The sequence below is a fragment of the Gobio gobio genome, assembly GCF_949357685.1.
Source record: "Gobio gobio genome assembly, chromosome: 8".
Classification (NCBI taxonomy): domain Eukaryota; kingdom Metazoa; phylum Chordata; class Actinopteri; order Cypriniformes; family Gobionidae; genus Gobio; species Gobio gobio.
The window spans coordinates 23,888,879-23,907,053 of record NC_137114.1 but is presented as its reverse complement, the minus strand read 5'-3'; the positions used below and the strand labels follow the sequence as shown (position 1 = coordinate 23,907,053).

The following is an 18,175-nucleotide window of genomic DNA, read 5'->3' as shown; positions in this document are numbered from 1 at the left end:
CTGATTGGCTCCCTCTCTCTGCTCCCCCATCATGAGTAGACACGCCTCCTACTGCTAATTGGCTCCCTCTCTCTCCTACCCCATTATGAGTGGACACGCCCCCTGCTGCTGATTGGCTCCCTCTCTCTCCTCCCCCATCATGAGTAGACACGCCGCCTACTGCTGATTGGCTCCCTCTCTCTGCTCCCCCATCATCAGTAGACACGCCCCCTACTGCTGATTGACTCCCTCTCTCTCCTCCCCCATTATGAGTAGACACGCCTCCTACTGCTAATTGGCTCCCTCTCTCTCCTACCCCATTATGAGTGGACACGCCCCCTGCTGCTGATTGGCTCCCTCTCTCTCCTCCCCCATCATGAGTAGACACGCCGCCTACTGCTGATTGGCTCCCTCTCTCTGCTCCCCCATCATCAGTAGACACGCCCCCTACTGCTGATTGGCTCCCTCTCTCTGCTCCCCCATCATCAGTAGACACGCCCCCTACTGCTGATTGACTCCCTCTCTCTCCTCCCCCATTATGAGTAGACACGCCTCCTACTGCTAATTGGCTCCCTCTCTCTTCCCCCATTATGAGTAGACACGCCCCCTACTGCTGATTGGCTCCCTCTCTCTGCTCCCCCATCATCAGTAGACACGCCCCCTACTGCTGATTGACTCCCTCTCTCTCCTCCCCCATCATGAGTAGACATGCCTCCTACAGCTAATTGGCTCCCTCTCTCTTCCCCCATTATGAGTAGACATGCCTCCTACTGCTGATTAGCTCCCTCTCTCCTCCCCCATCATGAGTGGACACGCCCCCTACTGCTGATTGGCTGCCTCTCTCTCCTCCCCCATCATGAGTGGACACGCCTCCTACTGCTAATTGGCTCCCTCTCTCTTCTCCCCCATCATGAGTGGACACGCCTCCTACTGCTAATTGGCTCCCTCTCTCTCTTCCCCCATTATGAGTGGACATGTCTCCTACTGCTAATTGGCTCCCTCTCTCCTCCCCCATCATGAGTGGACACGCCCCCTACTGCTGATTGGCTCCCTCTCTCTGCTCCCCCATCATGAGTAGACACGCCCCCTGCTGCTGATTGGCTCCCTCTCTCTGCTCCCCCATCATGAGTAGACATGCCTCCTACTGCTAATTGGCTCCCTCTCTCTCCTACCCCATTATGAGTGGACACGCCCCCTACTGCTGATTGGCTCCCTCTCTCTGCTCCCCCATCATCAGTAGACACGCCGCCTACTGCTGATTGGCTCCCTCTCTCTCCTCCCCCATCATCAGTAGACACGCCCCCTACTGCTGATTGGCTCCCTCTCTCTGCTCCCCCATCATCAGTAGACACGCCCCCTACTGCTGATTGGCTCCCTCTCTCTCCTCCCCCATTATGAGTAGACATGCCTCCTACTGCTAATTGGCTCCCTCTCTCTCCTCCCCCATTATGAGCGGACACGCCCCCTACTGCTAATTGGCTCCCTCTCTCTCCTCCCCCATCATCAGTAGACACGCCCCCTACTGCTGATTGGCTCCCTCTCTCTCCTCCCCCATCATGAGTGGAAACGCCTCCTACTGCTAATTGGCTCCCTCTCTCTCTTCCCCCATTATGAGTAGACATGCCTCCTACTGCTAATTGGCTCCCTCTCTCTCCTCCCCCATTATGAGCGGACACGCCCCCTACTGCTAATTGGCTCCCTCTCTCTCCTCCCCCATCATGAGTAGACATGCCTCCTACTGCTAATTGGCTCCCTCTCTCTCTTCCCCCATCATGAGTGGACATGTCTCCTACTGCTGATTGGCTCCCTCCTTCTGCTCCCCCATCATGAGTAGACACGCCTCCTACTACTAATTGGCTCCCTCTCTCCTCCCCCATCATGAGTCGACACACCCCCTACTGCTGATTGGCTCCCTCCTTCTGCTCCCCCATCATGAGTAGACACGCCTCCTACTACTAATTGGCTCCCTCTCTCTGCTCCCCCATCATCAGTAGACACGCCCCCTACTGCTGATTGGCTCCCTCTCTCTCTTCCCCCATTATGAGCGGACACGCCCCCTACTGCTAATTGGCTCCCTCTCTCTCTTCCCCCATTATGAGTAGACACGCCCCCTACTGCTAATTGGCTCCCTCTCTCTCTTCCCCCATTATGAGTAGACACGCCCCCTACTGCTGATTGGCTCCCTCTCTCCTCCCCCATCATGAGTGGACACACCCCCTACTGCTGATTGGCTCCCTCTCTCTCCTCCCCCATCATGAGTGGACACGCCTCCTACTGCTAATTGGCTCCCTCTCCCTCCTCCCCCATTATGAGTGGACACGCCCCCTACTGCTGATTGGCTCCCTCTCTCATTTTACATTTACATTTATGCATTTAGCAGATGCTTTTATCCAAAGCGACTTACAACTTGGGAGTACAGGAAGCGATTGGTCATAAAGAGTTGAGTAAGCGCAACAAGTGCCTGAAATACTGAGTCCGTGTACATTGCTCAGTGTAGCACAGGCTAGAGTAGGGAGGGAAAAAGGGAAGAAAGAGGAAAAGAAAGGTTTTTTTTATGAGGTTAAGTGCTCACGGAAGAGATGAGTTTTTTGTTGACTTTTGAATGTTGTCAATGATTTTTCGGACACATTTTGGGATCAGAATAAATGTCCTTAATACACCCTTTGTATCCCAATCATTAATACCCAAGACTTTTCAATGTGGGTCAAATTCGACTCAAGAATCACAGGTGGAATGCGAGCCAGTAGGACATTTAATAAACTTACTGGGAAGACGATGCTTATCTTGACACCTAACAGATGGTTACGATTCATCTGTGAGAACCTCTCTATCGTGAGCGGTCAGACAGGTACTGCAGATGCACAAGAGTCTGCAGAAGAAGCTCCTTATCCTTACGAGATCTACAGGGATGCAAGTTTGTTTGAACTGTGGTTTCACTGGTGGCTGTTGCCATGCCAACACTCCTCTCCCTGATTCTTCCTCTATATTGAGTGCGATTGCAATGCAGAGTGTGGTTCACCAATCACAACCACGATACAACACATCTCTGTCCAGTTAGAGCACTCTTTAACCGTTTCCTCACCTCTATGGGGTGCTCAGGACCCTCACACCACTCTGAGCAAACTAAACTGGCCCGCTTTGAACTTCTGAGTGCTACATAGGCTATTCATTGGCAGTGATAAGAGAGACATCACAATTGCACACTCTTGCACATATTGGACATTTTAGCTCTCAAACCAGCACTGATGGCATATTCAAAAAGAGCACTTTTGATAAACATTCTCACTTGACGCATATTGTACAACAACAACAAAATGCTACTCAAAAATAAATAAACAAAATACACTAAGGAATACACTTTTGGGGGTGATCTTTCAAAAACTGCAACACTAAAGGCATTTAAGCATTCATGGTGCATGAATTTGGGAGTATTTTAAGAAGCCAAATTACTTTATGCAGCTGAAGCCTTACAGGCTGTTGATAACAGCCAAGTGCAGTGAGTTGTGAAATATTAATGTACCAACAACTGCAATGTCAATTCGACACCAACTCTTGAATCCCAAGATACAATCAGTGTCACAACATTAATGGAGCACCTGCTAAAGCCTGATAATTTCATGCCGTCTTAAATTAACATCTGTTACTTATCTATGTTTCGGTCCTTGAACATGAAATATTTGAATACATTAACAGAAGGATGAGGTTTCTTCTAACTAAAGTACTTGGCAAAAACCCATAAAAAAAATATGAATTCATTTGAATTGTGCATGGTTGAAAAACACTATTTCTGATGAAATGCAGTTAAAAAAATGACATGGGATTAGGAGATTGAAAGTATAAGAACTTTATCTAAATAGAATATTTCTGCAAATATTCAGTAACTTACTTGAATATGCTTACTTGAATATACAATATGCTTTTGTATATGTTCACATAATATGTGCTAAAATATAATTTCCAAGCGAAAGGAAAGCCAATTTCAATATCATGCAAAACAAAAAACACTACCAATACATGTGGTAGGACGGTTACATTTAAATTAAATATATCTAAAGCAAAAAAATGGGTGTGTATATATATATATATATATATATATATATATTATTTGGGAGATGTGCTGATCATTTCAAACTATGAGAAACTCCCTGATGCAGATTAAATACCATGCCAACTGCAATTTTAAATGCAATAATATGATTAAATGCTGAGCTAAACTATGGCACAACATGCAGGCTACTTAATGTAGCCTATATGTAGAAAAGAAATCATACAGTATATTTAATATGGACACTGTAAATGTAAAGTGTTGGCCAGTTCTTACCATGCTGTCGTAATGAATGAGCTCCAGCTCGTAGTCCGGCAGAATGTCGCTCCGGTTGTTCACGAGATCCAAAGCCATCTGCGCTGCGGGGAGACACGCTTGACCACCGGGCCATCCTCCACTCATGGGAAACAGAGCTCCGATGTACAGTTTCTTCTTGCCTGCAACCGCACACGGCCAGGGGAGCAAGATAAGCAGCGCGTAAAGGAGAGCCAAGCCTCTCCAATCTCTCCCCGAGATCCTGATCCTCTCCGTGGATGCCATCAATATCCAATTCGACATGTATACGTTTTGAACTTAAACTGTGCTTTTGTGTCCGAAGCCGAGAGTGTCAGCACGTGCGATGTGTCCAGTTTGAAGTAACAGAACCGCGAATGGATGGAACGCGCGAAAACAGCAGCACTGAACAGTTTAAGCGTAAAGTAACATTTAGACGCACGTGTGTCAATCCTTGTCAAAATATGAAATTGCTGGATATTAGTTGGGATTAAAATGTTTACATTATTTACATTTTCATCGCTGTTGTCTGTCAGCCATGGCACTGAGCTCTTATCGTCTTAATGCAGAGTTTAATGCAGTTTTTGAATCCTCTCGAGCGCGTTCTGGAGATTATTTACGAACGTTTAGAATCTTCAACTCTGTTTAATCTTCAGAATATATTTTTTTCTTCTGAACCTTTTGGAATATAATTTTCAGAATCTTTGAATTCTTTAGATGTTTTGTTTTTTTATCTTTTAGAATCTTCTCAGTAGTTTAGACTCCGACATCAAATCACTGATGTCCTGTCACAGAATGCGCTTCAACATAAACCAACTCTCCAAACATGTAAAAGCACAAACTATAGCAATCACGTTTTCATTGTTGGGTACAGAACCATTGCGCCGTCGGGCAGTTATTGTCTCTTTCCCTCTTTCAGTGTGTTTGTAGTACAGCTATGCTCATGGGTCACGACAGGAGAGAAAAACAGGTGGTGTTGAGCGACATTGTCGGTCAGAACGCGCTCCGCAAATCCTCTGGCGTTGCTTTATTTACCGCGCCGCTCACGAAACGTGATTGAGTTTTAAGCTGTGTCGAACATATTATCCCGGCATCTGATCAGAATATAGGAAAATAACTATTGTGCTGCGGCATAATCCTTTAATCCGCCGGGAGGAGAGGGGGAAAGACTGACCACCAAACAGAGATCCGTCCTCAGAGCAGACAGCAGAGAACTGAGGCACTGACAGACGAACAGGACTGTTGTATAGCAGGGAAGGGGCGGGGTCAGAGTAAACGCTCACTTCTGAATCAGAATCACTTTCACCGAATCAGAATCATTTTCAAAAGTCACACAGGTGATTCATTCTCGATACAGCAAAGCTGTCTATCTATCCATCCTTCCTTCCACCCGTCTGTCTGTCCGTCCATCCATCCACCCATCCATCTCTGTCTATCTTTCTCCTTCTTTCCTTCCTTCCTTCCTTCCTTCCTTCCTTCCTTCCTTCCTTCCTTCCTTCCTTCCTTCCTTCCTTCCTTCCTTCCTTCCTTCCTTCCTTCCTTCCTTCCTTCCTTCCTTCCTTCCTTCCTTGCTTCCTTCCTTCCTTCCTTCCTTCCTTCCTTCCTTTCTTCCTTCAAACTGTCTTTCTTTATTATTGTCTTTCTATCTTTCTTTGTAACTGTCAAAAAGTTTTCTTTTTCTTTCTTTTTTATTTGTAGCCTCTTTCTTTTTTCTTTCTATCTGTCTCATTCCTTCCTTCCTTCCTTCCTTCCTTCCTTCCTTCCTTCCTTCCTTCCTTCCTTCCTTCCTTCCTTCCTTCCTTCCTTCCTTCCTTCCTTCCTTCCTTCCTTCCTTCCTTCCTTCCTTCCTTCCTTCCTTCCTTCCTTCCTTCCCTCCCTCCCAACTGTCTGTCTTTCTTTCTTTCTTTGTAACTGTCAAAATTTTTTCTTTTTCTTTCTTTTTTTATTTGTAGCCTGTCTTTCTTTTTTCTTTCTATCTGTCTCTCTTCCTTCCTTCCTTCCTTTCTTTCTTTCTATCTTTCTTTGTAACTGTCAAAAAACTGTTCTTTTTCTTTCTTTTTTACTTGTAGCCTAACTGTCTTTCTTTTTTCTTTCTATCTGTCTGTCTCTCTCTCTCTCTCTCTCTCTCTCTCTCTCTCTCTCTCTCTCTCTCTCTCTCTCTCTCTCTCTCTCTCTCTCTCTCTCTCTCTCTCTCTCTCTCTCTCTCTCTCTCTCTCTCTCTCTCTCTCTCTCTCTCTCTTTCTATCTAACTGTGTTTCTTTCTTTTTTCTTTGTAACTGTCTTTCTTTCTTTCTTTCTTTCTTTCTTTCTTTCTTTCTTTCTTTCTTTCTTTCTTTCTTTCTTTCTTTCTTTCTCTATGGTGCCATTACTGTTAATTATTTTATTTCGGTATTGAATCGAGAAGTCAGGCCTAACCTATATTAATTTTATGAAGTTGAAGATTTGTTTTGGGTTCAATTACAATTTTTGTATGGAGACTTTCATTTTGGCTATGTATATTAGCCAGAGAAACAAGGTTGAACAAAGGTCTAGTGATACATTAACGTGTTTTCTTAATTCGGTGAAATCGAGAGTAATTGATTTTCAGTTTCATAAAACAATGTAAGTACTTTCCACTTTTGATCTATCTATCTATCTATCTATCTATCTATCTATCTATCTATCTATCTATCTATCTATCTATCTATCTATCTATCTATCTATCTATCTATCTATCTATCTATCTATCTATCTATCTATCTATCTATCTTCATCTGTAGAGCATTTGCATAATGACAGCTTATACAGCCTGCATGCCACTTTTGGAGCCCGCACAGCCCTCTGCATTCTTCTATTCACTTTAAATACTCTAAAACAACAGAGTAGAACTGAAATTGATGACTTGAGCCACCGTGAACTTCAGGACCTGAGACACTCCGGTGACATTTGGAGCTCCCTTTGAATCTGCTCTCTCCATATGTCAGTCATCAATTATTCATCCCTGATCTTTAGTTGTTATTGAATAAAAGAAAGGCCGGAGGAGCCTCCTGTGAGGATATATAATTACCCTTTAGTTTATGTGATAACTAAATTTTTGCACAAAACAGAATGATATTTTGTGTTCTTGTTCACAAAGTAACTGCATCCCATAGGGGGGGTTATAGGGTGCTGGCAAACAAACTGTTTTATCCTTTAACAAGCATGGTATAAGCAACGTAATCACCACCTCGTACACACAGGCTTGAATTTATGCACACATAAACACACACTGTGCTGAGATACACACATATCCTCATATACATTCATATACACACAGGGCAGAAACACACACATATCTACACACTCTGGACGAGTGTTAATCTTCAGCCTGCTGAGAGTGCACTAAGTAGGCGGTGATCTCTCGCTGTGAGTTAACAGAGGGAGTCGAGAGAGAGAGAGAGAGAGAGAGAGAGAGAGAGCGCATTTGCGTGGCTTGATAGTCTAAATCAGCAGAGCTGAAAGAAACGAGGGGAAATGAAAGAAAGGACAGAGGGATTGAGAAGTATGGAAGGCAATTAAAGGGAGGGATGGATGGATGAATAAGAGGGTGCTACAGTCGTGCTTGCATGCAGGAGCGCTTGTATTAATGCTGAGAGACTCTGGCAGCCTGAAGAATTATAATGAGATTCTATAGTCTGGTAGTCCTACTATATCTAAAACTATTTTAAACAGCATTTTGCTTAGTCTCTATTGTTACTATTATGCATGAAACTTATATGGCCTCATATAAATATGATGTTTGTCATATATACATGGAATACTATGTTATCCAAAATGAGTTTGTATCTTTTAGATCATGCATGTTATCTTTGAAGTCATCGTCTTTATAGTGTACTAAACAAGAACAAGTTTGGATATATGCTACATCTGAAATGCACAGAACTTTTTCTCCTCTAGGAAAAGAGAACAAATATCGATGACTCATCCTGAACTAAACAGATCTTTGACCAATCAAATGCTATCGATTATGAAAATGGCCCTGAGGACTGTCATTCAGTCATACTTCTCCCAGTCAAAATTGGCAGAAGACCTCAAATGTAACTCTTTTTTGGTAAAATCAATTATTTTTTATTTAATATTATTATTATTATAATACATTTATGGTACTAAGAAATATTTACGCAATAATTACTATCCATTTGTTTCCACAATTTCTATTGTGCCAGCATTTATTTTAGGATGTCAATGGTAATAGTGTGCATTTATAATGTATGTGTATCTGCAATTATATGGCACTGATGAAGAGCTGATCTCTAAAACGGTTTACACTTTGCACTTTTTAGCAGCTTTTTGCACGTCTTTTTGTGGCCTCTGTTGAAGTAATAAACTATCCTTTTTTTCATATTCATATTTACTACTGTTATTTTGGTATAACTGTATAACATTTTAGTCATTTTAGTGCTACAGATTTATAGAACTAAAATAATGGAGATTATTTGATGCATTGTGGATTTCACACGACTGATAGTAAAATACTGCCCTCTTGTGGGTGGAAAAAGCATTACACCTTAGATTTTCACTCGATGGGAATTGTGGTCTGCAATTTGGATATTATTTAAAATATAGGGTATTAACATTTTAACATTCTCATTTTATTTTAAGCAAACTAAGTGATGAATAGATTATCATGGCCTCTAAAATATAATTTTTGAGTGATTAGCAAAGTGACTTCTAACATGAGAAATGAAATAACTCTTATGTCTTACCTGTATAGTTACTGTCATCTGATGATGCACAAAATAAAAGGGGGGCACAAGAGCCACATAGAGTTAAGCTGATTATTCATATTAATAAAACACATACTTTCGTGTTTGTGTGATTGACAGTTAACTCAAATCAAATCATATATTTACTCACAGACACAGAGTGGTTTAGGTGCGTCCCATTTGCCCAGTTTGGTACAGTGAGAGATATTGAGACCCTCCAATAGGAAGCCAGCGTGACAGCTGTAATGAAGAACTGTGCCCTCTACCGGTTGTCCAGAGGGCTGCAGCGTCGCCCTCCCGTTCTCCAGAGACACCCAGGAACGCGGGCAAAGCAATACTGAGAATTTTAGCAACACTATTAGCACATGCTGACATCTTTTTTAGCACATTTGTGTTACCTTGAAATTTCACAGCTTTAAAGTGTATTGCCACTACCACAACAGCACACCGACAATTAGCCTACATTTAAATAAAGCACTATTTGTTTTATAGTATTTTAAGTGAATAATATACATCACAGAATTTATTCTAATATTCTAAAATTATTCTGAGTTGGTGCGCAATTATTATCAGTAGGCTAATAAATGTTAATAATGGTACTATTACACTGTAAAATTTGATCAATAAGTTATGACAACATATGCTTTAACATCCAAATAAGTTGAAAATAGTGTAATGTATTCCTCACCCTTATGCCGTTCCACACCCGTAAGACCTCAGTTCATCTTCGGAACACAAATGAAGATATTTTTGTTGAAATCTGACGGCTCAGTGAGGCCTGCATAGGCATCAATGTAATTTACACTCAAGATCCATTAACGTACTAAAAACATATTTAAATCAGTTCATGTGAGCACAGTGATTCAATGTTAATATTAGAAAGCGACGAGAATATTTTTTGTGCGCCAAAAAAACTAAATAACGACTTATATAGTGATAACCGATTTCAAAACACTGCTTCATGAAGCTTCGGACGGAAACGAATCAGCGAGTCGAATCATGATTTGGATCGCGTCTCAAACCGCCAAACTGATGAAATCACGTGACTGTGCGCTCAGAACCGCTGATTCGACTCGCTGATTCGTTTCCGCTCAGAAGCTTTTTGGCGCACAAAAAATATTCTCGTCGCTTTATAATATTAATATTGAACCACTGTGCTCACATGGTCTGATTTAAATATGTTTTTAGTACATAATGGATCTTGAGTGTAAATTACATTGATGCCTATGCAGTCCTCACTGAGCCTTCGGATTTCAACAAAAATATCTTCATTTGTGTTCCGAAGATGAACGGAGGTCTTACAGGTGTGGAACGGCATGAGGGTGAGGAATGAATGACATTATTTTCATTTTTGGGTGAACTAACACTTTAAGCAATTTTCAACTTTTTTATAAGTTATACAAGATTCAACCGTTATTAAATGGCAGTCATGGTTTCCACAAAAACATTAAGCAGTAAAATCTGTTTCAATATTGATAATAGGAAGAAATGTTGAATCTTGAGCATCAAATCAGCATATAGGAATGATTTTTGAATCATTTTCCATCACAGTAATAAATTACATTTTAAAAAATATTAAAATAGAAAACCGTTAACATCCAACACGTATACTTAATAAATAAATTAATAAATGGACATATTGATTTGCAGTAATTTTATTATGTGATTCATAATACAAAAGCTTTTGACCTCAGAATGCTGTTATTGACCAATCAGAATCCAGTATTCCAAAGAGTGGTGTAATAAATATAGATATTGATCAATAGAATAGGACAGCAAGGGCACTTACAGCATCTGCTGAGATTGTTCATGTCAGTCCAGGTTCCATCGGGGAGGCACTTTCGGACCTTGGGCCCCACAATAATTCTGCTTCCTCTACAGATATATTCTATCTCATAGTCTACTGGCAAGATCTGCACACTGCGGATCTACAGAGAGAGAAAGAGAGACGTTTTGTAGATTGAATTAGATGTTGCTAAGGGTCAAAGTCCCATCAGAACCGACATTGATGTTGATGGCTGCCAGTTTAATGTGCTGCCGTAGAATTGTACCTGTTCCTGAGTCAGTCCTCTGTAGCGTATCCCCCCGTCTCTGGGGGGACGAATGATTGCACATCCTGAAAGAGAGTAAGAGAGATGGGGGAGGATGAAACGAATCGAGAGAATGACAAATGTTCCTGGTAAATTTACATCTGATATATTAAACTTGAGTCCCCTTGCAAGACTGTAATGCACTGATGGCTTATAAGGATTTTAATGGTTCTGCCAGTTGGTGTCAATTTTCGAAAACAGTTTTTTTTTTTTAAAACGCACAATAAATCGCTACTTTATTGACAATTTACTTGCACACACACACACACACACAAGGAATTTGTCTTGGTGACAGGAGCTTCCAGTGCAGAAGGGAAGTACAGACATAGGAATTACACACAAATTAAATATAACAATAATAATATATTAAAGAAAACAAAATTTAAATAATGCAATATAGTACAGTAATAGAAATATAGAAAGAAAAAATAAATGTATATAGTTTTATGAATGTACAGATATGTTATTTACAGGTGGAGGCCACAGTTTAAGATGTTACATACAAATGGACATTTAAATAGCCACATTTCCATTACAGATTTGCTCAAAACGTTTGCGATATTTTCTAAATGTCAATTTAAAAAAAAAAAACTGCCAAATGATGTTGTTTCCATTAACCGATGTTATGCGACTAAAATGTTATATTTCTATCGCAATAAATCATTCCAAAAATAATGGCAACGGATGTTGGTAGGTTTACGTAGATCGCAGTACCACACTAGCCATTATTTTTATTCGAAGGAGACGTTGGTGTGTTATCCAAAAATGAATGGCAAGGAAATCTCCCCTTATATTTGGGAGCGGCCACATATATGAGGTGTGTCTCCCTCATATCCGCTTCGAGGTCTTGATAAATTGTGGCATTTCTTTGTTATTTAGAATCCAGTACCCCTGTAATTCTTTTGTCTTTTATGAGTTTAATAAAGAACTCGGTCTGGTCTGTCTCGTAAAGAAACTGTTCTTGTGCCTGGCTGTTCTGGTGCTCAGTGCTCTGAGAGAAAATGGGCTGGGTGTGTGGGGGCCAAAGTGATTTTCTTCACACTTTTTCTCATTCTGGAAGTGTAAATATCTTGTAGGTTGGGCAGGGGGGAACCAATAATCCTCTCTGCAGTCCAGATTGTCTATTGTAGTCTCCTGAAGCCTGATTTGGTGGCTGAACCGAACCAGACAGTTGTAGATGAGCAAAGGACAGGCGGAGTAGAACTGTGTCCGCAGCTCCTCTGGCAGGTTGAACTTCCTCAGCTGATGAAGGAAGTACAACCTCTGCTGGGCCTTTTCCACTATGGAGTCTACAGAATGTGATGGTGGTGCCCAGGAACCTGAATGACACCACTGCTGCCACAGTGCTGTTCACCATGGTGAGAGGGGGGTTTCTCCTGAAATGAATGATCATCTTCACTGTTTTGAGCGTGTTCAGCTCCAGGTTGTTATAACTGCACCAGACAGTCTGTAAGCAGACTCATCAACCGTTTTGGATAATGTTGTGACTGTTGACTGTTGTGTTGGACAGAAGAGTAGTGGGGAGAGGACGCAACCCTGAGGAGCACCAGTGCTAATAATGTGAGAGTCCTGGATGTGCCCGTCTGTCAGGAAGCTGGTGATCCACTGACTGATTAGGGTTGGCATGGAGAGTTGGGTCAGTTTGGCTGGGAGAAGATCAGGCATGATGGTATTGAAGGCTGAACTGAAGTCCACAAATAAGATCCATGCAGAAGTCCCATATCTGTCGAGATGTTGCAGGATGTAGTGCAGTCCAGTGTTGACTGCATCATCCACAGACCTGTTTGCTCTATAGGCAAACTGCAAGAGGTCCAGCAAGGGTCCAGTGATGTTCTTCAGGTAGGCCAGTCTTTCAAATGACTTCATGACCACAGATGTGAGAGCAGCTGGTTTGTAGTCATTAAGTCCAGTGCAACCTCCCGCAGTTTCTCTTGAAGCCAAACGGAAGTGACTTAAACTGCAATTCATCGGCTTGCCGCTAGGGAGAGGCTCCAGAAGGGAGCAGAATCTCATTGAGTCCCATGTTAAAATGCCCAACTTTACAGCTGAAAAAAACATGTTTACAGCCTGGTACAAATTGTGGTTTTGGTCTATATATCTATTTTTTCCCTTCATGACAACTGTGAGGGGGGTGAATTTTTTTTATAACTCATTCGTTTACATTATATAAAGCCTTAAAGTTCTGCATAATTAAGGGCGTGGCCACTTAAGTGACAGGTGGATAGCCGTTTGTCTGCTGTTAGACATCAAGTCACCTCAGCTCCGCCCACGTCCCGCCTCTTTGCCCATTTTCTGTTATCCGGGAGTGATGCACGGCCAAGATGGCAACGGCTCGTCCATACTTAACGTTTCAAAACTGCTCTTCAGAATCCTATGGGTGACGTCACGGACACTATGTCAATTTTTTTTACAGTCTATGGTCGATACCAATGCTTCGTTTGCAAACTTCAGACTCCAGACAACGCATCACACATCATGTTGTGAGTCCTTCCAAATTGCCTTTCTGAAAGAGCTTGTTGGCACTCTGTATGGCTAATGCTAAAGCTACCATTGCCTCTGCCTGTTTTCACTGATGCTGCCCTCAATTTTCATCTCGCCATGCTCACCGTCTGCGTAATTCATGAACACGCATTTATTTTGCACAGTACAGTCAGATGACAGATGGCTGAACATGAGCTTTTGAAGCTCCTTCCTCTTCTTGAAAGGGGGCAGAGAGCACCAGCTCATTTGCATTTAAAGGGACGTTTTTGCACACCCCCAAAAAGTGGCATTTTTTAACATGCTATAAAAAATTCTCTGTATGGTATTTTGAGCTAAATCTTGTTTGAGAATACGTTTCACTCGGATATACACAGATCAGGCATAACATTATTGTGTTGGTCCCCTCCAACAATGCTTAGGTAGGTGGTACATGTCAAAGTAACATCCACATGGATGGCAGGACCCAAGGTTTCCGAGCAGAACATTGCCATTACCCTGCCTCCGCCGGCTTGCCATCTTCACATAGGGCATCCTGGTGCCATGTGTTCCTCAGGTAAGCGACACACACGCACCCGGCCATCCACGTGATGTAAAAGAAAACGTGATTCATCAGACCAGGCCACCTTCTTCTATTGCCCTGTGGTCCAATTCTGATGCTCACATGTCCACTGTTGGTGCGTTCGGTGGTGGACAGGGGTCAGCATGAGCACCCTGACTGGTCTGCAGCTATGCAGCCCCATACGCAACAAACTGATGCTCTGTGTATTCTGACACCTTTCTATCAGAACCAGCATTCACTTCTTGAGCAATTTGAGCTACAGTAGCTCGTCTGTTTGATCGGACCACACGGGCCAGCCTTCGCTCCCCAGGGGTATCAATGAGCCTTAGCCGCCCATGACCCTGTCGCCAGTTTTCCACGGTCCCTCCCTTGGAGCACTTTTGATAGAGACTGACCCCTGCAGACCGGGAACACCCCACAAGAGCTGCCGTTTTGGAGATGCTCTGACCCAGTCTTCTAGCCCTCACAATTTGGCCCTTATCAAACTCGCTCAAATCCTTACGCTTGCCCATTTTTCTTGCTTCTAAGTAACACATCTTGAGGACAAAATGTTCACTTGCCTAATATATCCCACCCACTAACAAGTGTTGTGATGAGGAGATAATCAGTGTTATTCACTTCACCTGTAGTGCAGTAAACAGTAAAAAAAAAAAATTATTACAAAATGTATCCCTGTTATTTAAATTTATATAAACATTTTACAAATCTTGCAAGGGCCAAGGGGTATGTAAACCTATAGAGACGTACTGTATATGACACTGAATTGCTTTGATTCACCAAGATTGTGTAGTCTATATATTGTTTTCGCAATGAAAAGGAGAACTGACATTGCAATCCATTTTTTCCTTCTACAGTTCCGGCAGAACATGATCCCTCGAGGGCTGAGGGCAGATCACTGTTTGAAATCCATGAAACTCAGTTTACAGAATCTAAACAGAACGCCCTCTAATCTCGCAAAGCAACAGAGGTGGGCTACTTTAGACATTCTGTGGTGTTAAATTCAACATGCACAGACCAGACATTGTCCACACACACACACACACACACACACACATTACCTCCGGTCGTTGAATTATGTATGGACGAGATGAGAGTAGGAAGCAAGTAGAAAATTACAGGAAATAATAGCTGCTCCATTACTGCATCTGAACAAAAATGACAGAGAAAGAGAGAGAGAGAAAGAGAGATGACTAATAATATGCTTGATTTCAGCAGGTCACAATTCATGCTCTATTCAACCCAATTAAACTGCTCATGGTATGACAATATCTTGTTGGCATTCAGATGTGTTAAACATAATAATAACCTACTGTCTCATTTAATTACACCACACATGGTCGTGGAGGAGGAGGAGGATTCGTGGAACATGGAGGCAGTTTGCCATTCCTACACTGTAAAGATTTTATGAGCTTTCGCTCAACCACTCTTAGAGTGGAAAAGAACATCCAGGGTGGGTCAAACAACAGCATGCAACACAAACATAAGCAGACGGGTTTAACACACACACACAGCTTCTTATAAAGACATTTCAGGAGGACAAAGCATTGAACAGAGCTTTCATCAATATTGACTTCTGTATTGAATACACTTCAATCTAGAGGTCAATGTAACTTCATACGATAGATAGATAGATAGATAGATAGATAGATAGATAGATAGATAGATAGATAGATAGATAGATAGATAGATAGATAGATAGATAGATAGATAGATAGATAGATAGATAGATAGATAGATAGATAGATAGATAGATAGATAGATAGATAGATAGATAGATAGATAGATAGATAGATAGATAGATAGATAGATAGATAGATAGATAGATAGATAGATAGATAGATAGATAGATAGATAGATAGATAGATAGATAGATAGATAGATAGATAGATAGATAGATAGATAGATAGATAGATAGATAGATAGATAGATAGATAGATAGATAGATAGATAGATAGATAGATAGATAGATAGATAGATAGATAGATAGATAGAATTAACAATGGATGGATGGATGGATGGATATACACTCACCTAAAGGATTATTAGGAACACCATATACTAATACTGTGTTTGACCCCCTTTCGCCTTCAGAACCGCCTTAATTCTACGTGGCATTGATTCAACAAGGTGCTGAAAGCATTCTTTAGAAATGTTGGCCCATATTGATAGGATAGCATCTTGCAGTTGATGGAGATTTGTGGGATGCACATCCAGGGCATGAAGCTCCCGTTCCACCACATCCCAAAGATGCTCTATTGGGTTGAGATCTGGTGACTGTGGGGGCCATTTTAGTTCAGTGAACTCATTGTCATGTTCAAGAAACCAATTTGAAAAAATTCGAGCTTTGTGACATGGTGCATTATCCTGCTGGAAGTAGCCATCAGAAGATGGGTGGTCATAAAGGGATGGACATGGTCAGAAACAATGCTCAGGTAGGCCGTGGCATTTAAACGATGCCCAATTGGCACTAAGGGGCCTAAAGTGTGCCAATAAAACATCCCCCACACCATTACACCACCACCACCAGCCTGCACAGTGGTAACAAGGCATGATGGATCCATGTTCTCATTCTGGTTACGCCAAATTCTGACTCTACCATCTCAGACTGATCTCATGAAATGGCGTATGTATGACACGCCAATTCGTATGCCATTTTGCCGTGCTATCAAGACGCATAATCGTTTTTTAGCGTGTTTATCAACGCCGTTTCATTCTATCCCCCTACACTGCCCCTACCCCTAAACCTACCCATCTCACACACACACACACACACACACACACACACACACACACACACACACACACACACACACACACACACTGCCCCTAAACCTACCCACCACAAGAAACATTCTGCATTTTTACATTTTCAAAAAAACATAATTTAGTATGTTTATAAATCCATTTACATTGTGGGGGGACACACACACACACACACATAATGGTTCGTTTCGGCGTAGACATTCACGCGGAATCACACGGCGTAGACATACACGCGGAGATGATAGTTCGTTTCGGCGTACACATACACGCCTAATCACGCTGCGTAGACATACACACGGATAGCTCAAAATGCGTACAGATAACACGCCATTTGGCTTTAGAAAGTGGCGTGTTTGTTTACGCAAAGTCATGATGTCATGTTGACCATCTGAATGTCTCAACAGAAATCGAGACTCATCAGACCAGGCAACATTTTTCCAGTCTTCAACTGTCCAATTTTGGTGAGCTTGTGCAAATTGTAGCCTCTTTTTCCTATTTGTAGTGGAGATGAGTGGTACCCGGTGGGGTCTTCTGCTGTTGTAGCCCATCCGCCTCAAGGTTGTGGCTTCACAAATGCTTTGCTGCATACCTCGGTTGTAACGAGTGGTTATTTCAGTCAAAGTTGCTCTTCTATCAGCTTGAATCAGTCGGCCCATTCTCCTCTGACCTCTAGCATCAACAAGGCATTTTCGCCCACAGGACTGCCGCATACTGGATGTTTTTCCCTTTTCACACCATTCTTTGTAAACCCTAGAAATGGTTGTGCGTAAAAATCCCAGTAACTGAGCAGATTGTGAAATTCTCAGACCGGCCCGTCTGGCACCAACAACCATGCCACGCTCAAAATTGCTTAAATCACCTTTCTTTCACATTCTGACATTCAGTTTGGAGTTTAGGAGATTGACCAGGACCACACCCATAAATGCATTGAAGCAGCTGCCATGTGATTGGTTGATTAGATAATTGCATTAATGAGAAATTGAACAGGTGTTCCTAATAATCCTTTAGGTGAGTGTAGATAGATAGATAGATAGATAGATAGATAGATAGATAGATAGATAGATAGATAGATAGATAGATAGATAGATAGATAGATAGATAGATAGATAGATAGATAGATAGATAGATAGATAGATAGATAGATAGATAGATAGATAGATAGATGAAAGAGGACGTGACAGATAGGGATGGAGGGAGAGCTTTGGGGACTCCACGGGAAAGAGACAGGAGATGATTCAGGGAGGTGAGGATCAGAGGGATC

At 42.0% G+C, this 18,175-nt stretch overlaps 1 protein-coding gene across 1 annotated transcript in view; it reads right to left on the bottom strand.

Annotated features, from left to right (window-relative positions):
• gabbr1a (gamma-aminobutyric acid (GABA) B receptor, 1a) overlaps positions 1-18,175 on the bottom strand; it is an 83,900-nt gene that overhangs the window by 64,042 nt on the left and 1,683 nt on the right. Inside the window, exons 2-7 of the mRNA XM_079823702.1 lie at positions 15,210-15,296; positions 11,073-11,137; positions 10,811-10,949; positions 9,173-9,358; positions 9,022-9,039; positions 4,301-4,461 (exon numbers count right to left, since the gene is read on the bottom strand). Of these exons, the coding sequence (XP_079679828.1) occupies positions 4,301-4,461; positions 9,022-9,039; positions 9,173-9,358; positions 10,811-10,949; positions 11,073-11,137; positions 15,210-15,288 (648 nt within the window). The 5' untranslated portion in view covers positions 15,289-15,296. The remainder of the gene's footprint in view (positions 1-4,300; positions 4,462-9,021; positions 9,040-9,172; positions 9,359-10,810; positions 10,950-11,072; positions 11,138-15,209; positions 15,297-18,175) is intronic.